The following is a 25,090-nucleotide window of genomic DNA, read 5'->3' on the forward strand; positions in this document are numbered from 1 at the left end:
CATTTTAAGATGGCAGTCAGAGTAGATTGTAGTTCAATACAATCTTTAAATTTAAATATAAGTTCTTTGAAAAATTCTAAAAAAAGCTAAATTTTTGAAAGGAAATCTGATCACTCTATAAAATTTATTCAATATACCAAATCAACTTCTAGGTTTTTTTTTATTTAAGGATTTTATTTATTTATTCGTGAGAGAGAGAGAGGCAGAGACGCAGGCAGAGGGAGAAGCAGGCTCCAAGCAGGGAGCTGGACGGGAGACTGGATCCCGGGTCTCCAGGATCACGCCTTGGGCGGAAGGCGGCGCTATACCGCTGAGCCACCTGTGCTGCCCAACTTTTAGTTTTTTTTTTGTTTTAACGTAAAGTATCCCCATTTTGGAAAATAAAGGAGCTTGTTTTACTTTGGTGCTTTTGTATAAAAATAGCTTTTATTCAGTTTTTCCTGTAAAATTCTTCACAAATATTTTTCAGTTGACACAAGGAAATCATAGTCACACTTTTGTTTTTTAGGTAGTTGGAAAGAAAGTGATCATCTTATCTAAAATACTTTATTTTACACTTGAGAAAACGGAGGTCCAGTGAGGTTAATTCTCTGACCCATGGTTATATAGCTAATTGTGACAATAATGATTGGAATTTAGATATGCAATTTCTGAGTAAAACTCTTCTATTTGATGAATAGGTATGTGGATTCTTGTCTGTATTCAGCTAGAGTCATAGTCTAGATTTTTGCCAAGCTCTATTTTTCCTATGCTGTTTTTATATTAAAAAAAAACAACAACAGTAATTTCTGAACCAGAATTTAAAATCCAAAAGCTGCATTATAATAGCTCACACTTAAAATGTAACGGCATATGGAATTATAGTTTCTCACAGTTGGTTTCCCATTTGATATGATTTAGATCTTTAAATTTTTAGAATAAAATCTGAGCCAGTTTCAAAAATATTATGTTCAAAAGCTATAGATATTTTTAAAAATCTTTAAGGTATTTATTTTCTGTTCTTAGTCTTTATAAGTTATTTACTTTGATTAAAATAATAATTCCAGATAATTCTTTTGTATAAGTGGTTGGTAGAATTATGGTTATTGATTTAAAACAAAACCAGAATTTCATAGTAGATTATTGAAAACTAAAATATTCTTTAACAGCACAAAGTCAGGAAATTGACAGTTAACATTTCCATGGTTACCAGGACTCTTGCTCTGTAATATAAAAGACTTTTAAAGGATCATATAAGCAAAGAATACCAACTATGACATACCATAAAAAATTCTCAGAAGCAAAAGAAACATTATAATTAACCAGAAAAGGAAAAAAATAAGGGAAGTGAATGAATTCTTCTATTTCTTATTTATATTATCTAAGTAAATAATTTTCTCTGGGTCTGTAGACCCAGAGATTTTATTTTAGACTGAAAAAGTAATATAGTAAAAGCTCATATGTTCTTGTGGTAATGAAGTTTGCTAGCAGAACTCTTCAGGGGATTGGAGAAGAGTGATGGTACACTCCATATTCTGGGAGATTGGGAATATGACTTGAGTCACACAGACCAAGATTTATATCACTGCTCCACCATTTACCAACAGCCTGACCTTGGGCAACTTCCTTAACTTCTCTAGTTCTCAGTATTCTTATCTGTAAAATAGTGACCATAATGCCTGTTTTACAATGTGATGTAATCATGTATATAAAAAGTGTTTAGTGCCTACCTTAGTAACAGTTCTTTTCTTCCTGCTCTCCTTTACCTGTTACCTGTGGACCCACTCTCTACCTCTTCCCTCTTCACTAGTCCTATTCCACCTGATGGACCTAAAGCCCTAAAGCTCTAAAGTAAGACTTCATATGGCAGGTAGCTAGAACTAAATAAATGGCAACTTGGCCAGCTCTTCACATCATTCCTGGCTGGTGCGATTGGATAGGCTGGTCTCCTGGAGCGAGTATCCCTTAAGTTCTGTAATATCCTTAATAGCATTAGAACCCTTAGACAATGACTGTGGATTCTCTTAGTGAGGCTCCATTCAGCCTTTATGACAGCTATAACCCTGCTTCTTCAGGACCCTGAATTCTCCCCAATACAATATTTTTTTTCCTAAGGATATTCTTTTAAAGAATATAGTTTTATAGTTTTCCATATTAAAGAAAGCACTACATATCTAAATGTATAGGCTGACCTGGGAATTGGATAATCTTTTAAATATTAGTTCAGAAATTAGATACAGAGTTACCAAAGATTGATCCATATATCAACTTTTAGATGAGAAGTCCTCTGTGAATTGAGGCTATCTCCAGGTTGTCAGGGCCAGTCTACCTCTGCTAGAACAACTGAGGAAACGGGAGATGATGATAAAGGGAAAAATAAAGAGTAGAGTTTCTCTTCTTTTCACTCTCAGAACATTACTATCACTTGGGTTGGTAGTACCTTTGGAGGGATTTATTCAGGGTTCCCACCCCGGCCCCCCGCACATACATACATACTTCTTCCTATAGAAAATAACACATTTGAAAATGGATTAGAAAACTTTATCATCTCAAAGATGAGTATATCAGAGAAAATATATCATTATAACTTGAATAATTTGTTCTCATTTTATAATTGGGTCACTGTCTCATCAAACAGTCTTCATGGTTAAATTTATTATATTTTGTCTTTTTTTTTTAAAGATTTTATTTATTTATTCATGATAGTCACAGAGAGAGAGAGAGAGAGAGGCAGAGACACAGGCAGAGGGAGAAGCAGGCTCCATGCACCGGGAGCCCGATGTGGGATTCGATCCCGGGTCTCCAGGATCGCGCCCTGGGCCAAAGGCAGGCGCCAAACCGCTGCGCCACCCAGGGATCCCTATTATATTTTGTCTTATCATTTCTTTCCACAATTCAGTAAACCAGCAACTCGAGTAGAAATCTTTTGCTATTCAAATTGTATATTTATATATAAATAATTTCACTTTTGTAGCATTCTTCTTGTAACCAAAATAAAATATTGTATGATTTGATGAATAGGCCACTAGGCAGAGCAAAAATATGGTTCACATTTAAAAAGAACCACTTTATGTTCTGTTTTAGATTTATATTGTATATAAAAAAATGCCTCACATGGCAAAATTTTAATTTTAGTAGCATAAAGTTGTAAGGGGCAACTTGACTTATAGAAGCACTCAGTGGATGTTGATGGAACACTGGCTAGGCATTAGGAAGGAGTCTAGATGTGGAGAGGGAGTCCAGAGATTAATAAATAGACTTTCTTACATTGAAGTTGGGTGGATAGTTACATATAAAAAAAAAGTAAGTACCGTAGAATATTTAGAACTCAAAGACCCATTAAAAACCTGGAAGTTAGTTGAATTGAAAATCCTAGGAGCTTGGTAATTTGCCTGTCAAATTTGTCAATGCGCTTGGGACAAAGTTAGCTGCATCTCCTCATAGTGGCATGGTTTTATGTCTGGGACTCCAAGCAAAGCACAAGCACTGTTCTGTTTGCTATTTGGGTAGGACTGTACCTAACTAGAGTTGGAGGACCAGGAAATCAGAGACAGGTGGCATAACGTAGCCATAGGACAGAAGTAGCAACAGATACATGGCCAGAATCAGACCCACAGACACTACCTTGAGATCTACTAATTATGAATTAAAGGCATAAGAGTCAAAACCAACTCTTCAGTCAGTAATTAAGAATAAACTGGAATGAAAGAGGCAGTATCTTAGGCCCAACTCAACTTTCTTTAAGGATTGGCCTTATCACTGATGGAACAAGCACCATTTCTCCTGTTTCATGATTTCTCTATTTATTCTTTAGTTACTCCTTTTTCTTGCCTTTAGGAGTTTAATTCTTCTTGGCTACTACTTTGCCTCCAGCAGGCTGTAGCTCTGCCTCTTTCTTGGCAGTGATTTTCTTCTTGATTCCACAGGCCCAGGACCTACCCCACTGATGTTATTTTCATCTGGCTCATATTGGCCTTGCTAGGAGACCTAAGGTTTCTGGGACTCTTTACCTTTGCTTTGGAGAAGCATATATTGACCCTATATGCTTAAATGTGGCCTGTGTAGTGATGCTGATGGAAACTGCTACCCTAGAGACTGACTGTGATAAACTACTTGAGCCAGCTGTGAAGCGAAAAATGTAATGCATCTCTGGGCCTTTCTTTTCACACTTACAGCTCAACCTGCCTGCACTTGTGCTCCCAGTATCCTCTAGAGTGAGGCCTGACTGCTGCTGCTTTAGTCAGCTTCTTAACAGGAGTGTCCATGGAAGAAAGTGGCCCATGTTCTTTTCCCATACATAGCACCACATCTTCATAACTAATGTCCTGGAAAAGATAACTTACTTTGTCTGCCTAAATAGAAGATACACTTTTATCTCCTCCGAAAGAAGGGATTTGCCTTCATTTAGTTTTTTAGTTACTTTCATTTTATTGGGCATTGTTTTGAACATAAAATATAAACTATAATTTGGAGAAGGACTATCAGCCTAAAATGACCCAATCGGTGCTAGTTGGGAGTAGTTTCCCTTCATAAGGTTGACCAAAAATGAATGAATGAATGAATGAATGAATGAATAAATAAATAAATAAATAAATAAATAAATAAATAAATAAAACACAGATTTAGTAATTATTCCTGGTGGCATAACTTTCAAGTTTTGGATATCTTTAGAAACAAAGTGAAAGAGCAATAAAAGAAAGACAATTGCTTAAATGGTGATGTTATAGCAATTCACAAATGCATATGTGTCTATAGGACAGATGAAGAAACAATGTTCTAATGTTATTTAAATGGCTTTGGACAAAAGCTCAGTGGCTGTATTATATTTGGATACCAAAAATCCTATTATCTCAAACCCTTTAGAGGAAAATAAAGGTTATATGTTACGTGTAAAAAAAAAAAAAAAAAAAGCACTGCACAGAGCCTCTCTCAACACACTCTGGTCTGAATTCTTCCCCTGGATCTGTACCTCATCCCATCTTTCTAACCAGTGGCATTTGTTTTTGATCCTCCCTTTATGCTGTTGTATATTCCCCTTCAGATTACTTGTTAAAGGTTTTATTTATGTATTTATTATGTATTTATTATTTATTTGAGAGAGAGAAAGAGAGAGATGGAGCACATGAGCATGAGCAGGGAGAGGAGCAGAGGGGGATGGAGAGGGAGTGGAAAGAATCTCGAGCAAGCTTATTGCTGAGCCGCATGTGGAGCTCAATCCCATGACCCTGAATGAGATCATAACCTGAGCCAAAACTGAGTGTCAGAAGCCTTACCAACTGAGCCACCCAGGCACCTTCCACTTCAGATTTGATGCACATGTTTGACTTCCTAACTATATTAGTGAATTCTCTGCTGTAGTGCTGTCTCTTTATCCACAGAGCATCTCTGAACTACCTTGGTAACTCTACTTCTGGACGGATTTAGTCTGTCCTGATGGGATCCTTATAGTGTGGAGATTGAGAGGGTTTTACCAGAGGTGAGGTTACCATGACGCTAATGAAGTTTAAACTCCAGATTCTGTGCTCACATGGGTTCCTGTGATGTCGTGGGAGTTGTAGAATGTTCCAGGTGGAAAAAGGAAACAAGCTGCAGTCAAGCAGCATTTCAATGTAAGCATTTATGTTATTCAAGAGATCTCAGAGAAAGGAACTTGAATCTCTAAAGCTCCAGCATTTTAGGGTGATTTCTTTTCACAGTCTAAATTAATATTTACTTGTTTTAATATTTACTTTTTGTGCCTAATTTTGCCTTCATAATTTTGTATTCTTATTTTTAGAAAGGATCACACAAATTGTATATGCTTCTGGCCACATAAAATCCCAGTGGGATCTTATCACTGGTTTTTACTAAATGAGGACCCTGGGTGTTTTGCTAGTCCTTATTTATCTGCACTATTTATAAGAATAAACAAACACTAAATAGAATCTAGAGAATACCCAAATCACTCTAAAATCAATGCTATACTGACCCTTTTACAAAAGATCTGTAACTTGCTGGCAGCCAGTATATTTCAGTGTTAATATTAGTGAATGCTGTAAGACTGGAACTCAGATACTGACTTTAGTTCATTTTAAGTCAGCAGGCTTTTGTGGAATGCCTACTGTGTGTGATCAAGGTGCTGGGCCAGAACCATTTTTTAGTTTAAATGCAATTTAAGAGTCATTTGAAATTGTCTTAACAGTGAAGTATTTTTAGTTCCTTGGAAACCTAATAGCAGTTCTCTTTAAATAAATAAGAAATTGGAGCCAATGTGATAAATATGATTAAATGCCAGGGAACAACAATGATAAATTGTTGGCAGCAATCCTTTGATGTTCTCTGAAACAAAGAGACTTGTCAGTATGCCAGTGCTAGGAGTTTCAGTGCAGAGGATACAAAATGAAAAGTATCCTTGATCTTTTCTGTAGATAGTTTCATAGATGATGGCCCTGGGTAAGTTTGGGGTAACTATTTTTCAAACCAAGGAACCCTAAATTGAAAATGAACTGCTTTATGTTCATCATTTCATCATTCTTTTAAAATGTGTCATTCAATCAGTATCAAATACTTGTGTTTGAGAAATATCATAAAATTCCTAAAAGACAAGTTAATATATAATGTCAGGTACTGATAAGTGTTTGAAAAAAGAAAAAAAAAAAAAAACAAAGTCAGAGAAGGAGAGAGATTGATGGTGGGAAGTGGGATGCTATTTTAGAAATGCTATACTGACTTCCTAGCTATTCCTCAAATTTGCCAAGCATATCCCCATTGGTTAGAACCTTTCTCGCACTTGCTGTTGCTTCTTCCTGGAGAGCTTTGTTTCCTTCAGATGACTGCTGCAGTTATTTTTTGACTTCACTCAGTTTAAAGTAGTACCTTCTACCATGCTATTCTTTTTCCCTACTCTACAAATATCCTTTACCATTTGACTTTGGGAATCAAAGAGATTAAAAGAAATTCTTGGGGCACTAGGGTGGTTCAGTCAGTTAAGCATCTGCCTTCGGTTCAAGTCATGATCTCAGGATTTTGGAAATGAACCCCCATGTCAGCCCCTCCACTCAGCAAGAAGTCTGCTTATCCGTCTGTCTCTCTCAAATAAAATCCTAAAAAAAAAAAGAAATTCTTTGATAAATCCTTTGCTATCTGAACTCTTACTACTTGCTCTCAGAAATTCAAAAATTGAAGAGATTTTTAAAATATCTCTTGCTATTATTTGACCTAGATATCTGAATTAGGAACCAAGTAATTTGTATAGTAAAGGATACTTGTTTTCTTCATAGCCCTTTTTACACTCTGATTTGTCTTACTATCTGTTTGTCTGCCTAACATAAAATATTAGTTCCACAGTGGCTGGGAAGGGCGGGGACTTTGTTTTGTCCACAGCTCTATCCCCATCACCTGGAACAGTGCCTAGTACTTAATCAGTTCTCAATAAATATGTGTTGAATATATGTGTTAATAGGTGAATGAATAATTGCTCTTTAGCTATGTTGATCTTCTTTCACTTGCTTACATTTACTAAACTCTTTCCTTTGCAAAGGTTATTTCATTATATGCTTACTCTGTCTCCTCCTATATAAATTCTGTGAGGCTAAGGACCACGGTACCATTTAATTATCAATACCTAGCTCGATGCTTAATATGTAGGAGACACTAAAACATTCTACAAGTGAATGAATGAATGAACAATTAGAAGTACCTACTAGGAACACCATATCTAATCTAATGGGAATGACGGGAAGTGAATTTCAAGCTGGATTATGAAGCATGAGGATGAATTAGCAGATGAAGAAGACCAGACAGAATGTTCTAGAGCTTAAGCTCAGACTTTATCCTAAAAGCAATAGAATAATTCTAAACAAAAAAGAGACACTATTAGACATATTTTAGAGGAGACCTTTTCCAGTAGTGTTAGGAACAGATGAGATGGGCAGTGTCAGAGCAGAGACTGGTTGGAAGGCTTTAGTGATAGATGCCTGTGATCTCCACTGAGTTCTCAGCAATGAGAAAAGAGAGAAGTGGATATATGCTTTTTAGAAGGCAAAATAAGTGACCAAGGCTAGTAAGGGTAAGGGAAGAGTTAAAGATGATTCCAAGCTTCCACTTTAGGCAAATGAGAAGATCATAGGGGTATTCACTGAAACTGTGTACCCAGAGGGAGGAGCCATCCAAGGACTAAAGAGTGTGAGGAACCCTTAAGACCTGTCTAAATTGAGGCTGAGTCTTAAGAACTTGGTAACATAGCCGATATTTTCTAGGTATAGATACTTAGAAAGGTGCCTGGAAAGAAATAATAAAAATATAATAGTATTGGAAGTCTAGTTATGTTTCTGAATTTTTCTTCATACATTTCGGTTTTCATTATTAGTGTGTTTTAAGAAGGAAAAATAATAAACCTTAAAAAATTATATTAGGATCTGCCATAGAAAATGCTGTACCAAAAAACCAAAGAGCACAGAACTGAGGCCTTCCTAGGTATAGGCTATCCCCAACGAAAATAAATTATTGGTCCTGAATAGAAGAAGCCCACTGTGGAATAGGTTCACCTTTGTGTGTGTGTGTGTGTGTGTGTGTGTGTGTGTGTGTGTGTGTGTATGTTGGAGGGTGGGGCAAGAGAGGAGGGTTCATTTGGAAATTTAACCTTTTCATTCATAGGTCTGTTAAAGCCAGGAAGTCTCTTACTTATTCGCTTATCCTTAGCCTTCAGCACAATCCCTGACACTTAGTGTAATGGCTTAAGTGAAAGCTGTTACTTTGGATTTGTTATTAATACATTCGTTTTTATTTATATCACTATTCACTGTAATTGTCATACAATGATATTTGTGTCATCTTGGTTTTTAGGTAGATTGGGGTCCACTTGACTATTTAGTTGTTGACACGCCACCAGGAACTGGAGATGTACAGTTATCCATCTCACAGAATATTCCCATTTCAGGTAATCTTAAACTTTAAAGTAATTTGTGCTGTCTTTGGTGTTTTGCTATTCCCATACAGAAAAAGAAACTCTGTGATAGGCAAACATTTTTATGTCTTCAAAACAGTCATTTATAAATTTTTCTTTAGAGATCAGATTCATAAATTGAATTTTTCAAAATATTACCAAAATGACTGTGTTTACAAAAACATAAAGACACTTTGAAAAGGAGGTGATATAAATCTGTATTCTAGAAAAACAATAACAAATATTGTTTAGGTAGAACGTGGCTGTTTGGTTCATAGCTGTCCTGCAGTGACAGCATAGTAGCACTCAGCAAATATTTATTGAGCAAATACTGAATATAAATTAATATAAGGAAAGTTTGGCTTTTTTGGTGTATGCAAGTATGGGAAAATTTATATTCAGCTAATTATTTAATGTTAACCTTAAGAGGGCAATAGCATATTAGCTTACATCAACTATACAATATTTCATTATGATAGTAGCTATCTTGTCTATGGTAGAGAATTTAAATATAAGTAGTTGGCTTTTATGTTGAATCTGTTTCCAAGGATTTTCCTAAATTCCAGTGGAGAAATAATTGTGAATCTCTCTTATACATAAGGGTGTTAGGAAAATAATTGAATTTTAGAATGTCATTAGAAATCAGTTCTGTATTGGTAATAAATAACCAAGAAATATTACTGACATTTAATCACCAAAAGGTTTAGAATCTAGATTTTTGATAAGTCATACACATTGGTTGGAAATATCAACATAGCATCATTAAAATGAATTTTTTTGAGATTGCCCCAAAAGGCAGTAACATGAATATTTTTGATATTTAAATATATTTGCTACCTTACTGAGTCAGAGACTCTTTCTTTAGTGAAGCAATCTAGACAATATGAGATGGGAGTAAAGTGAAGTGGCATAGGAAAATAGTTGGATACATCTGTTTTGTAATCAGTGTACTGGATAGTCTGTTCTTGGTATTTTTAAGTATTTATGGGACTTGTGTATTTCTGAATCTTAGGAATACTTGCTAGATGTTTATTGAATAAAATGTGCTCCTGGCATCTTGAAATGCCTGTTGCAGACTTCCAAAATGTTTATATTATTTATATGGATAATTCGTTGATACAGTTGGGCTAAATTATCATGTATTCCCTGAATTGTGATTTGGTACCTTGAAAAGTTTAATTTACTTCACACAGATAAACTGATAGCCCCAAGCAATTTACCTTTGTTTACTCAGATAACAGCCCCTCTATTTGTATAGGATTTATGATTATATCACCCTATTTTTATTTGTACTTAAAACCAACAATATGTAGATTGAGGTTAAGATTTGCTTCTCCTTTGAAGATTTTTTTCTTATATGCTAAAATTTAACCAGTAATATTTCTTTATTCCTTTACTTTGATGAAGAGTCTGCCCTAAATAAATAAGTCATTAATATCACATGGTAATAAAAAGCAGTATTTTTTTGTTGTAGTGATGGTAAAACATGACATTCAGTAATATTGAATACATGCATATTGTTGTGCAGCCATCACCACAATACAACTCCAGAACTTTTTCATTTTCTCAGACTGAAACTCTGTATCTGTTAAACAGTGACTCTTCATTTCCTCCTTTCCCTAAACTCTGGTAACCACCATTCTTTCAGAAGCAGTATTTTTTATGTTAAGATGAGGAAATGAATGAGAAAAATATATGAGAAAATATATTTTGAAGAATAGGTAAATTTATGTATTTACTATTTACTTTATTAATAAAATTTTAAATCAACAAATATTTATGCATATAAAGATAGATGCTAAGCACTATAGAGGATCCAAGGATAATTAAATCACAAATGTTTTCCCTAGACCAGAGTTCCGTACCTTTTTTGATACTCAGAATTTTTTGAGATTTAAATAATATATGGATTCTCCCCAGGAAGATGTATTTGTATTTACAGAAACACTATTTTAATGTGCATTTTAGGAGATTCACAGTTCTTAGGTTCAAAGCCCCAGCTCTAGAAGATAGAGCCAAGGAGAAGGGCACGGGGAACAAGTGGCTGCTAAGAAAAGAACTACAATTCAGTGTGAAAACCTGCTGTATGAGAAGTCTAATCACAGGACAAAGAGATCATGGATTTGAGGGGAATTGTAAAACACTTAATAGAGATGAGTTTTTAAAGAATAAATATGAGGGTACCTGGGTAGTTCAGTTGGCTAAGTATCTGGCTCTTAATTTCAGCTCAGGTCATGATCTCAGAGTCGCGAATTGAGCCCCATATTGGGCCTCCATGCTGGGCATGAGTCTGCTTAAGATTCTCTCTCCTCTCCCTTTGCCTCTCCCTTGAATACTCTCTCTCTGTCTCTTAAAAAAATATATATAGCACCATACCTTGTTTGCTTTGCATTTTTTCAGCCTAAGGGGAAGAAATAAAAAAAATGAAACTTTGGGTGTTTATATAATTCTGTTATAGAAACATACATTTATTTTACTTCCCAAGTCTGATCCATTAAAAAAAATAGAGCCAAGTTCCAAAAAAAAGTTTTTGAAAATTCATAAATTTAGTGATTTCTGGACTGTGGAAGTAAAGTTATGATTTATCAGTATTTTCTAAATTTTCTTGAATGAGCATGTATATATTTATAATTTAAAAACTAAATAGAAAGCATTGATTCTTTAAGGACAGATTTCTGTATAAATTGGTACCATGATAATTACCCATTATTAATAAACTGGCATTTAAGGACAGTATCTCATATATTAATTTTTATATTTAATTATCACAGATATTATCCTTATTTTCTTATATCTTTGAAGAGCTAAGCAGCTTTCCCAAGGTCACACTGTTACAATAGTTCATAGCTGAGGCTTATATCAGTTCTGATTGAGTTTAAAGCTCATGCTTTCGGGGATCCCTGGGTGGCGCAGCAGTTTAGCACCTGCCTTTGGCCCAGGGCACGATCCTGGAGACTCAGGATCGAATCCCACGTCAGGCTCCCGGTGCATGGAGCCTGCTTCTCCCTCTGCCTATGTCTCTGCCTCTCTCTCTCTCTCTCTCTCTCTCTCTGTGACTATCATAAATAAATAAAAAATTAAAAAAAAAAAAGCTCATGCTTTCAACCTCTACATAAAGCTATTCTAACACAAAGCCCAACAGCATTTGACTCACTTATTTTCTGAGGTTAGTTCTAATTCACTCAAACTCGTTAGATTGAAATTATTCTGATCTAGATGATTTCTGATAAAAATAAACTTATGAATATGCCTAAATCTGGGACACCTGGGTGGCTCAGTAGTTGAGCGTCAGCCTTTGGCTCAGGGCGTAATCCTGGATTCCCAGGTTCAAATCCCACATTGGGCTCCTTGCATGGAGCCTGCTTCTCCCTCTGCCTGTGTCCCTGCTTCTCTCGCTGTGTCTCTCATGAATAAATAAATAAAATCTTTTAAAAATATGTGCTTAACCTGTACACCCCTATATGATAAGTGTCCAACCAACAGTCTGTGCTAGTGTTTACTATGTTTAGTCTTGTTTCTGTTTTGATTCCTGAGAGATTGCTTTGGGCTTCTTTGACTCATATATTCAAGGGAAGATCTGGAGATACTAGAAGCAGTCTCCTTTGACCTTTAGGAGTAGAGCTCCAAATGAGTCTTGGAAAGACCATTGTCATCTTTGGGCTAATCATACTGGTCTTGGACAGTTGGCTAGTTTCCAGGTACACTGGCTCCCAATACAGAATTGTAGCTGTCAGTGTTAGTACATTCGTACTCTCAGTTATTATGTCAGTATTAAAATTAGCAGCAATGAAAAGACTAGATTTTCTACACTGAACATCTCTTAATTTTAAACTTAGAAAAAAAATCCAGCAATAAAAGTATCCTACCAAAATGATGTGTGGAGGTGGGGGGGGGGGGATTGTGTATGCATGGCGTGCCCATGTGTATTATAAAGGCTTAGTTCCTGAGGTTTGGTTTTATTCAGGCCAATGTCATTTTAGTCAATATTTCTGAAGAAATAAAAATTGAGCTCTCTCCCAGGAAGGGTACTGACCAAGGAGTTGCTGAACTTGCTTGAATCATGGCTTTCATCAATTTATATTACCTGGAACAGCCTATCAGATTCATATCAGCCTTTCTAAGCCTAAATGAATGATCTCTAGTTACTAACCTAATTTTCCTTTCCTCTTAACGTTGACTTTAGAACTCTCTTAAGATATTCTGTTCTACCTTTTCTTATGTCCTATATCCCATAAACCATATAAGCTTTTTAGACTCCCATTTGAGCCCCCCTGTGATTTGACTTCCTTCACCTTCCCCCTAAACTCCTGCACATAATCTGGAATCCCCTTCCCAAACCCTTAGGTGCTTACTGCCCCCTCCATCTTCCCTTTACTTTCCAAAGTTTCTGTCTTTATATGCATTTCACCCTTACTTAGACTATCTTTTTTTCTCTAATCAGTGGGTACCCAAATCCTGCATACCCTTTATTTCAAATGTCTATTTTCTGTCATCTTCCTCAAATCCCTAGTTGAGAATCATTTCTCCCTCTTTTGGAATTCACATAGCGTTTCATTCAGACCACTCTTAACAGCACTCCTTATGTTCTCCCTTTACAGCCTGCAAAACTATTTTCTTACCAGACTGTTACTCCCTGGAGGGCTAAGGATTTGTTTAATTCATCCTTGTATTTCTCACAGTGCCAAACTCCGTGCCTTCCTGTAACCATTCAGGAAATGTTGAATCAGTGAATGAGTTTTATCTATGTGTCCATATTATCTTCTCAACTAGGATGTAAGTTACATGAATGCAAGAACTTTTTCCTATTTATCATGATATTTCTTAGAGTACCTTGGACAGTGGCTTATGCAATTAATATTGATTGAATAAATAACAAAGCTAGTTGACTAGTTATCACTATTTATATAAAGAAATTTGTGCCTCCTTATTTTCTTACCATCTACTAACTCATTCCTGTGATCTCCTCCACCCTAAATGCTTTTGCCCAGGTGTTTTTTCTGTATAAGTTTTAAAAAGTATTTATTAAAAACACACATTTTATTTCACTCTCCCTTTGAGGGAAAAATACTTTCATTTTAGGGGTTTATTTATGCTATCCATTTTCCTGTTCTGTATATAATGTCCTTGTGGTTAGATGATACCTTTTAGTATTAACTTTGTTTTGGTGTCTGGGAAATAATGTGATGTGGACACTTGCTATTTGGTTACATACAGACTCCACCAAGTTAGTAGAGAGAATTACTAGCATTGCTCCATTGTAAGACAATAATAAATTTTCTCATTTACTTCCAGGGATGCTACGTAAGGTGCTTAACTCACTCTCTATTTATTCTTACCTGTGGAATACCTGTCTACCCCACAGACTTATAAGGATCAAATAAAGGATCATGTAAAACCTCTATCTAAATGTATTATATTTTTTTAGAAACTACTTTGAGTTTTTTGGTGAGGTTTTGGTGGTGATATGTCCTCAATTAGAAAGAGCCTTTGTATCAACTTTGCATATATCCAAGGCATGTTGAGAATGAAGTGAAATGCTTTGTATTTGGAAAGAGACCTCCTTTTGGAAAATTTATGGAGGCAGACCTGTATAAACAAAACAATCCTTTTTCTGAATGCTAGTTAGCAGCTCTTTGTATGTGTTACATTTTTTTATTCCATTAAATGGATGACAAGCTCATAAGAAACTTTAAAGAAAAAAATCATCCTTTTATATGTGTTAAAAGTGTTGTGTACCAACAATAGTAATAAATATGTTGATAGCAGTATTAGTGGCTAATGATTTAAATTTGAGCATACATGGGCTATTGAATCATTACATGCTACAAATAGCTAGTAGTTGTAGTAATTGCTAGAGGGAAAAGGACAGGATAAAGGATGGGAAATAACCAATTATAGTCTTTGGATTTGCTCTTGTTGAACTTGCCAAGGAACAGAGGCAGAGTTATCAGTGCTGGTTTTATTTTTTTTACTCTTTCTTCCCCCCCAAGTGATACAGTTTGCTGAGTTTTTGCTTGTTGCTTGTTAGCTTTTAAATTAGTTGTTGCCATATACTGAGTCAGGTAAATCCTAGGGTTGACTTCTGGGTTTTTTAAGACATAACGATGAGCTCTTGGGAATTTTTGAACACTTATCTGCTCTTCCATAATGGAAGAGGATTAATATTTCTTTGAGGAACATTATGAGTACCTTGAATATTTTGAAAATATATGCACTGTGCTGGTATTTGAATTCTAATAGATGTTACTTAAATTTTTTTCTCTCCTCCTTTGCCTTAACTAAAGTCCTCTGTATGACTATATAGACTATCTGACTTTGACTTTAACTCTTAGAATATGAAGAGTCAGTGCTTTTTCATGAGACTGGAGAATTTTAGTAAGTTATTTGTATTAAGATGCTATATTAGTCAGGGTCCTGGCAGGAAATAGATGACATACTTTAAAAGGAATTAACAGAATGAAGTTAGTGAGGGGGCTGGTAATAGAGAGATGGGCAGCATTAAGGAAACCAGCAAGAGAGGGTGAAGTACCTACAAACTAGTGGCATAGGAAGTTATTACTGTCCCTTCTGCCTAACGGGGCCTGGGAATGAACTGTGGCAGTAGAACCTGGTGACCGCTAGAGCCATAAAAAGGGTCTGCCATTTGGGAATGGTGGCCACAGAGGAACTTAGCCAAGGCCAGAATGGTTGCAAGTTAGGGAGTGAGTGGTGTACGAGGTAGGTAATAATCCTGCAGCCTCTTTGTCCTCTCAGAGTCTCATATCCTGCAGGTACTTCCTACTGGCAGATCCCCATTGAAAGCCAGTAAGAAAACTCAGGTGGTTTAGTCCACGGAGATCAGCTACCCAGGCATTGATCAGGATAGAGAGGGGTGGAAAATGAAGCAGAGTTTGGTGGGGGGAGGGAAGTGAAGTGCAGCAAGTGGAAAATAACTAAAACAGCTTGTTTTCTTCTTCTGGTCCTCATTATAATTGTGAATTAGTAACTTGCAGTAGCTGAAATACAAAGCAAAGACCTGTGCCCTCTAAAAGTTTGCGAGCTAATACAGATACCAGTAGTAGTACAGTCAAAGTAGTGAAAATCCATACTATCACAAGGCAAAATTGTACTGTCATCAAATTTATGAACAGAAAATTTATTTGTAGATAAGTAATGAAATAAGTAAGTTTTGTATAGTGTGGAGTAATGGATGGAAGAATTTATTTTGATAGGATAGAGTTATGAAAAAAGTTGCCCTTTGTTAAGTAAAATTGATATAGGAGTGAAACTTGGAAACTATTTTTCTGATAGAAGGGACAAAGATTGAGCAGTTGAGAGGGGAGCCATCATGATCCCTTCTTTGTTTTCTTTCTTTTTCTTTCAGGGAAGGGCAGAAATGGAACAGAAAACAGTCTTAGTGTGGGTCCTGCTTTGATTCCTTTCTCCTAGAGAAGGAGTTACTGTATATGGTAGAGTAGTCAGCTAGATGATATGCTAAATATGGACTCCAAGAGAAGCTACACTAGCAGACTGGTATTACATTACAAAAATGAGGTGATGCCCTTTCTTCCTGTCTATGACACTTTCTGTCTGGACCCTGTGGTTAGAAGGAAAGCCAGAGGCCTTTTTGCCTCTCATTCATTTAAATGAGTCGAGGTAGGAATTTGAAATTATGCCACTTGAATATTTCAGTCATTGTTTAAAATGAAAAGCATTTATTGCTTGTGAAAGGCATTGGGCCTATTGCTACAGTAACTGAACTCTATTCATTCATCAAAGATACAGGAGGAAAAGCTGTACAATTCCACACTAGTGTTTTCCCCTTCACCAGCAGTTTATTTGGCCTAATCAGTGATCTCTTTTCAGGTAATACTCTTTGATTGCTAATTTGGACAGTAGTTTTGATAATATGAAAACCTATTGGGTTTTGAAGGATCAGAAGCTTATTGTTGCTATTATTGAATAAGTGAATTACCTTAGGCCATCCTTTGAAATAGTTACCTTGTTATCTGGAATTTTCTCTCTCAAAACAAAAGGAACATAGTGGTTTCACTTAGATAACCTAAATGAAGTCTTTAATTTTTTTTTTTGAATAGCTATTTTTTCCCCTTAGAATTGTTTTGAAATTTAAGAGTAATTTTTTAAAGATACAGTACTAATCCTTTGGAAAACCATTGATAACTCAAAGAAAAACATTTGGCTATTTTGGATTTTATTGCTTTGTTTCCCCTACAGTTTTATAGTTAACAATGACCTCAAACTGTAAAGCTAGAAACATTCTGATACTTTAAAGATAGAAGACTTAGGTCATAGCTATTCCTAGTATTCAAAGATACTAAATCTTCATTTATGTTTTCAACTTGCAGAATGGAACTTTGAAGGAGACTGTCAATTTTGGACGACTTCCATATGTACTGTGTTTCTATGCAAAAACTAGGCAGCATTATAATTAACGGCTTTTTGGCAAGAATTGCATTGTGTAGAAAAGAATTATTGTTTTATTTATCAAATTATAAAAATTATTTTCAGAATAAATTTGTCTTGTTATATAAATTGTAGCCAGGTGTTAAAGGCTAGAAACTGTATTCCAGAGTTTTATCACTTAGGGCATTCCTGGTACTCAGTCTGAAACTTGAGTCTTTGTTACATTGGGAATCAAATTATAAAACTAAATATAATATCACTGGTTAATGAACAACAGTATTTTCTAATCTAAATTTTAAAGAAATAAGCTTTTTGGGCTCTTGTATTTGAGTTACTGTATTTTATAGGTTGAATTTATAGCAATCAATTAACAAGTTTAAAGAAATAGCCTGAGAATTAACAAATTCTGAACTGTGACATGGAAAGACCCAGGATTTTTTTTTTAAGACCCAGGATTCTAAAACCTTTTTCAAATGATTCTTATATAATCAGCTTTCAGAATCACTTTGTCTCTACCAACCTATCTGACATTTGAATTCCTTGATCATTTAGCTTATGTTTGGATGGTAAGTAGTTCATTCAGTTTCATTGTTTGAGAATTTCTGGGCACTTACTTCATGATATATGCCTGACAGCTAAAATTCCTTAATGTCTTAAAATTCAGTGACTAGTATAATGGCCAATGGATAGTCAGATTCATATTAAAAACTACTTTAAATTCATTAAGCACTTGTATGTAGAAAAGTACAAGTCCCACAGTCTGTCATTTAAAAATTTTTGCTCTTGATCATAGATTTTAGAAATTTGATCTGAATCAGAAGTTTAGCTCTAAAGAATGTTTTCACATCTTAAGTATGATAGTATTTGGAAATGTAGTAAACTTTTTCCATATAAAATCTCAGTCTCTATTTCCTAAGACATACCTGGTTAACTAAAGTTAGGGTAGTCAGGGAGTAGTAATTCTTCTCTCTGGAGTTCATATTAGAGAAAGAATATATATAAAAGGAATGTGTTTCATTATTAAACAAAACGGCCTTTGGTGGTGACTCACTGTGAGCCTGGGCAGGTTGAGCTATACATGCATCTAACAGAATTTGAAATGCAAAATATTAAATCTAAGAATACAACATGAACAGACTCTCATAGAAGAGCAAAAGAGCTTTCTTTCTGAGTTGTAGAGACATAGGTATACTACAAGTAGGCTCCCCAAGGCGTTTACTGATCAACATTAAAGATGGAATCAAGACTGCAAAGAAGCAAGGATTTTAACTTTACTGGAAACATCAGAGGTGAGAGGAGGAAGAGAATAAGAGAGCAAGCAAGCATGAGTGAAGAATATGAGCTATTTGTTTCCAGCTCAAGCTCTTTAAAATCTCTGAAAGTCTCACTTATCCCGAGTGGTTCCTTGGTAACCAGCCGTCTGGATAGCCCTGGTGAATTCTTTATCAGCATCATTAAGGTGAAGTGATTAGAAGCCCATTACCTGTTAACTCCATTATTGAAGAGCCAGTCTTTGTCCCTAAGTAGCAGATACACATCTAGATTCCTTTGACGAACTTGAATTCTCATTAAAGTTCCAGAGTGCACACTCTTTCTCTCACTAGTGAATTTGAAATACTGTGGTTTCCACTAATTATTGTGTTTGTATAATTTTTGTTAGCCATTGACAAATTTCCTGTACCATAATTCATTTCTAAAGTGAAAATAATGATTGATCTTTAAATTAATAAACATGTGACTATAGTCAATTCTCTGTTGGAATGGTGCAAAGAGTCCAAAACTATGACTCATGAAAGAATTATTTATATTTTCTGTTGAAACACAGTCTGAGGGTACATTTGAGATAGATTTACGTTTTTAAATATTTAGTTTTACTTAATCATATACTAATATTAGTGGACATTCCTTCATCTTATAGCAAATAATTTTTATAATTAAGGAAATTTCAGGGCTACAGAGGCGAAAGACAGGAAGAACTAAAAAATACCAAAACCAATCTATTGTATAGTTAATAAACAATGATACATTTGGTATTTATTTATGTTAAGCTAGCAGAAGTTGAATGATTATTTTACCGCAAGTATCTTTAAATCTAGGAGAATCAGCATCACTTTTTATTAGAGTACTATGAACATTAAGAAGAGCAGTTAATTTGCGGCACGTGGGTGGTTCAGTCGGTTAAGCATCCAAATCTTGATTTCAGCCCAGGTCATGAGTTCAAGCCCCACACTGAGCTCTGTGCTGGGCATGGAGCCTACTTTTCAAAAAGAGAGAATAGCAGTCAATTTGTTCTTTTAAGTCTTAGTTGACTTTACATTGATGTACTCAAGAGTTGTAAGGTATGGAGTTACTCATCTAGATATCATTATGAGCAGTTTTTGTTGCACATAGTAGTTTCCTACACTGAAATTCTCAATCAGGCATGGGAATTAGATCCAATTTATGCCCTGAGATGCACAATGGCATAGTTGAGTAGTTCCACACTGCTGTAATTATGATCAGCTTAACATCTGGAATAATCAGTTTTAAATGTTTAACTACTCTGAACTCTGACCCAAATTCATGTATGCAGTTATAGAATTTATTTTTAATAGTCAAGAGAATTAGCAATTAAAACAATACTCTAAATAAGTATTGTTTAGAATGTTTACATATTTGCCAGAATCTGCCAGATAATATTTTAGTAAATCTCCATTGATAAAAAGCCTTTTAAAAAGATTACAACTTGGAAAATAACGTTTAAAAATATTGTTTAATTGTTTGGACTTGGACATTTATTTTCTATCAAATTATCCCTGGAATTCTTGAGATACTATTCTTTTATAATACTATGTTTTACCCCTAGAAAATATTCTTATTTATTGCAAATTGAAAATTCTCTTTGTCGCACTAGCATTCCTTGTGATCAGTAGAGGGAGCACAAGTTTCCGAACTAACCCTCCATCAGAAAACTAAAGTGACATCATCAGTGATGGTATTAAAGGGGAAAAATTTGAGTTAGTTTATATTTATTCATGCGCTGATAAAAATGAAAATTTATTAGGTAGATAGCCAAAAATAATAAAGATAAATGTAATAGCAGATTTGGAAACCATGTTTTAAGAAAAGAGATACAGTAACAAGAAAAAGCTTGATATAATTCTTTTAAAATTTAAAAGTCTAGATTGTAATGTATAGATTGATTAATAAGATTTAATTTTAATGGAGGTTTTGTTTATTTTCTTATACATGCTAAAGGTCATTGTAGGGCTGTCTGAAATGGTTACTTATTTGATGTATTAAAATTTGGTATGACAAAAGAAGTAGTGATTTCTGTGTGTGCTAGTTATGTTTTTGTATTCTTTAAAGAAGGCTAGGGATCCCTGGGTGGCGCAGCGGTTTGGCGCCTGCCTTTGGCCCAGGGCACGATCCTGGAGACCCAGGATCGAATCCCACGTCGGGCTCCCGGTGCATGGAGCCTGCTTCTCCCTCTGCCTGTGTCTCTGCCTCTCTCTCCCTCTCTCTGTGTGACTATCATAAATAAATAAAAATTTATGAAAAAAAAAAGAAGGCTAGAAAAATTTTCTCAGAATAGTCCTAAAGACTGATTACATTGTGATTAAGAATTTAATTATTTAAGAACATGTACTTCAGCAAAAGAACTCTTACACGAAAAAATCTTTTTAAAAAAATATTTTATGTATTTGAGAGTGAGAGAGAGAGAGAGCACCCATGTGCAAGCATGAGGGGTGATAGGTGGAAGGGAGAGGGAGAAGCAGGCTCCCCACTGAGCAGAGAATCTGATGGGGTCCAGAACCCCAGGATCATGACCTGAGCCAAAGGCAGACACTTAACCATCTGAGCCACCCAGGCTACTCCCCAAAAATCTTTTATAAATGTGGCTGGTAGTTCTAATGGAATGTTTACATTTTGTAAGCATTTGATGATAGAAAATGATCAGTGTCCTTGTCAAAAAGTTGTTATTAATTGATTTATGAATGATGCTATTTAGATTACAAAGAGACTGAGATGATGTAGATGCTTACTTGTGATACTATGTTAGGGTTAAGTACAGCAAAAATCAAGGTACTTCAGCCTTCTCTCTAGGGTCTTATAGCTATCAAAATAATATTGCCAAACATTTTTATAACACATACATTTTTTTTAATGGAACATCTCTTTGAGTTAAATAGGAACAATGGATATTGGTACATTTAACAGAAGAGTTCTGTATAATACATCTTGATGTATTGAGATTTAGTGAGCTATTCAAGGTTATATAGTTACAAAAACATAGTAAACATAGCCAGAATTCAGAGCTCTTAACTGCTAGTTCAAGGAGTTACCAACTAAGAACTCATGTAGCAGTAGTTCAGGATAGATGATTTGAAAATATAAGAAATTGTTATTTTTTGTTAAGTGCCTATTTTGTGCATGACATTGTGTCTGTTTTATTTGAGTAATAAATGAGAAAAATCATAACTGCCCATGAAATTATATCATATAGTGGTAATACAAATAGTAAACAAAGGCTATTTAAAATAATAAAATGATTGTATCGTGTGAAAGCTGAAAGTGCTTTTTAGGGCTAATGCAATAGAAAACCCCCTGTATACTGTTATATAATTAAGAGAGAATTTGGTAGAAATGGCCAAGGAAGTTTTATTTACATGTGAAGAGAGTGGCTCTGAGATTGAACAGTCATTATTCTTAGAGTAGGGTAGCATTTCACATTCACTTAAATAGGTTTACTGAGTAGTCAGGATGAACAGGAGTGGTTTTGGAAACTATAGTTTAGAAGCAGTGCTAAAGCATATAATCTGAGCTAGCTGAGACCTTGGAGACTATCTAGTCTTTGCATTAACTTTGTAGCTAAGGAAACTGAGACCTAGAGTGATTCTGAGTTACTTGCTGGAGGTCAATCACACAGCTAGATGGGCACAGAACTGGAATCAGATTCCTTCCAAATGCCTAGATATGAAAAAGCAGTGAAATAGATTGATAACAGAACCTAGAAGGTGGCAAATTGTGGATGTATATTAGCTCTGTGGAGTAGAGTCGAGTATAATTTTTTTCAAAGATGTGATTTCCATCAATCTTTGAAAGACAGGAAAGAAAACAGTCAACTAGTTTTTGGTTCCTTGGGCAGAGCAAATAGAAATAGAAGGATGTGGTGACCCATGAAACAGTTTGAAAAGTATGGTGAGCTGCCTGGTGGTACATATAAAAGTGACTTTTCCAGCAACTTCTAAGACATTTTATTAATAACAGTAATAAAATAATGTGATAATATGAGCAACAACAACATCAGCTACCTTTTACTGAATGTTTACCCTGTGTCTAGGCATCATGTCAAGCACCTTACATACATTAGTTTCATTTAATTATTTCTGAGATTTAGTTTCCTCATCTATAAAATGTCATAGTAACAGCAACCTCAGAGAGATTATTGCCCTAGTAACATAGGAAGTTGGCTATGGAATGAAAATTTGATTTCTGATTCTGTTGGAATTCCAAAGCTAGTGTTTCTCAAACTTGAGTAATGAATAGGCCCTCCTTCTAAAGGAAAAATAATCTGCCCCATACCCCATATTGACTTACTCTTATTATAAGACTACTTAGCTAGGTGTAACTATAAATTCCTTAAGCTTATAGGTCTTATGTAATTTTTTAAAAACTAAAAAATATTAGAGGAAATACAAGCAAAACTTTAAAAAATCAATACAATTCAAATTAATGACATTAGTTTAATGTGAAAGATGAAGTGTTTTTTTGCTGAAATGAAAATATTGATTGCAAGATGAATTTGTAGCTAGCTCCTATGGCACAGGTTCTTTTAAATTTGGCATGCCTATATTGCCATGTGCTTTGTGATGACTTGGTTTCCCTGCCACTTGTCTTTATTTGGACTGCTTCAAAATGCCCCTTCAACTATACTTTGTAGTATTGTTTGACCTTCATTTGGAGCAGTCCATTATTTATTGTTGATCCTACATCTGTTTCCATTAGTTGTGATGAAATACTACCTTTTAGTGCCAGTTTAATAGTTTGGAGCTCTGAAATGTCATGTCAGTGTATATTTAGTTAGAAGATGATGGTTATCTAGGTAATGTAGAATAGGTTTATATTAATTATTTTTCAGGTTATCATCTAGAAAAACCCACAAAATTTAGGAAATCACAAACTGCAGATCATAACCAGCCCTCTGATATTTCCACTTAAAAATTTACACTGCACTTTCTCTCGAAATGCTATATCATAGGACCATCTGGTTTCTGCAGGGTCATAGTGGAGACCCAGGAAAGCATCTATCTTCACCTACCTTTGTTGCTGCCTTCATTTAGGCCACCACTATTTTGCATCTTAGTTTCTACCACAGCCTCTAGTTTTACCCCCACCAAACTGTACTTTATGGTGCATTCTGTACTAGTGAGTTTCTATAATATAGATTTTTAGGACTCAGCTCAGGAATCACCCCTTTCTGAAACCTTTCCCCTATTGTTTCTCCTTGTCTCCTGCTTTTTCACTCCATCCATTATCACCTTCACCATTCTGACCCCTAGAATGAGTTAGTTATCTTTCCTTTATTTCTCCTTTTTAATTCCATAATATTGAAGAGGCATACTTCTGTTACAATGGTTAGCACATTGTGTTGTAATCTTTAATTTTTTTGGATTTTCCAACTAGATTATTAGCTTCTTGAAAGCAGAGCTTACCTTGTGCATCTTCTAACTAGCACATTATCTGAATAGGAAGAAAGTCTTGATGACATAGCTATGATCTTGAATCATTGGTCAGTCAGTTGTTATTGTAGAAGTGAGGAGTTAAAAATAGTCAAGAACAAAGTAGACATTTCCTCATCTTTCCCATTCATGTATGTAAAATTTGTACAAATGACCTAAATAGTTAATGTAGTAGTAGGCTCTTTTAGCATGTAAGCAATATAATTTTGGAAGTAATCTTTCCATAAAGAATTTTTTTTTTTCCATAAAGAATTAAATGATGGTGTCATTTCTATTGGTTAGGTGCTGTGATCGTCTCTACGCCCCAGGACATTGCATTGGTGGACGCACATAAGGGTGCTGAGATGTTTCGGAAAGTCCATGTGCCTGTAAGCATTTACAGCTTCATTGTTACAATATGGAATACTCAAACTAAGAAGCAAGTCATTGAGAAATACAGTCCAAATCTTAATTTATTTCTGTACAGAAACCTATTTGAAAACACTACTTCATCTTTATGGTAACTTTAACAACACACATATAGGTGCTAATGTGTATATGTTATATTAATCAAGAAAAATTCTAACTGCATTAAAATATTTTTTTAAAGAATTCTAAAACATCAGGTATGAGTTCTATGACCAAGTACTATCTCTCCAAATACTTGGAGATATTACCAACAGAAAACTCCCCCATGAGTGTTTAGGTGGAGGTACTAGAATAGAGCACTGATAGGAAGACAAGGTGAAAAAGATGACTTTTTTCCTTCTGTCTCCAATTTAAGTCATTTGTAGCTCACCATCTTCTAAAAAGTATCTAAGGGTTTTCTACACCATATGACGAAATAAAATCAATCTAAAATGTAGTAATATTAAGAAAAAGGATAATTAAAATCAGAATGAGAAGCAATTCTGTAAACAAACTACATGCCATTAAGGAACTTAAATACATGCTAGAAGTAATCTATGAATTTTTTTAGGAATCACATAGAGCCTTTATAAAACTGTCCATTTCCATGAGATTAGAAAGAACATGATTTTCAAGAGAAGGAGAACTGAGACCAGAGAGGCATAAATCTCCCCTA

The 25,090-nt window shown here is 35.1% G+C and overlaps 1 protein-coding gene across 30 annotated transcripts in view; it reads left to right on the forward strand.

The window, feature by feature from the left end:
* Positions 1–25,090, forward strand: part of NUBPL (NUBP iron-sulfur cluster assembly factor, mitochondrial) — a 231,053-nt gene that overhangs the window by 149,201 nt on the left and 56,762 nt on the right. For all 30 annotated transcript variants that reach the window (XR_012036422.1, XR_012036421.1, XR_012036417.1 and 27 more), the window contains 2 exons: positions 8,803–8,896; positions 24,310–24,395. Coding sequence is in view for 22 of the 30 variants with exons in the window: in XM_072838180.1 (XP_072694281.1) it covers positions 8,803–8,896; positions 24,310–24,395 (180 nt within the window). In the remaining 8 variants the exon portion in view is untranslated. The remainder of the gene's footprint in view (positions 1–8,802; positions 8,897–24,309; positions 24,396–25,090) is intronic.

This window comes from Canis lupus, chromosome 9 (assembly GCF_048164855.1).
Source record: "Canis lupus baileyi chromosome 9, mCanLup2.hap1, whole genome shotgun sequence".
In the NCBI taxonomy this organism is placed as follows: domain Eukaryota; kingdom Metazoa; phylum Chordata; class Mammalia; order Carnivora; family Canidae; genus Canis; species Canis lupus.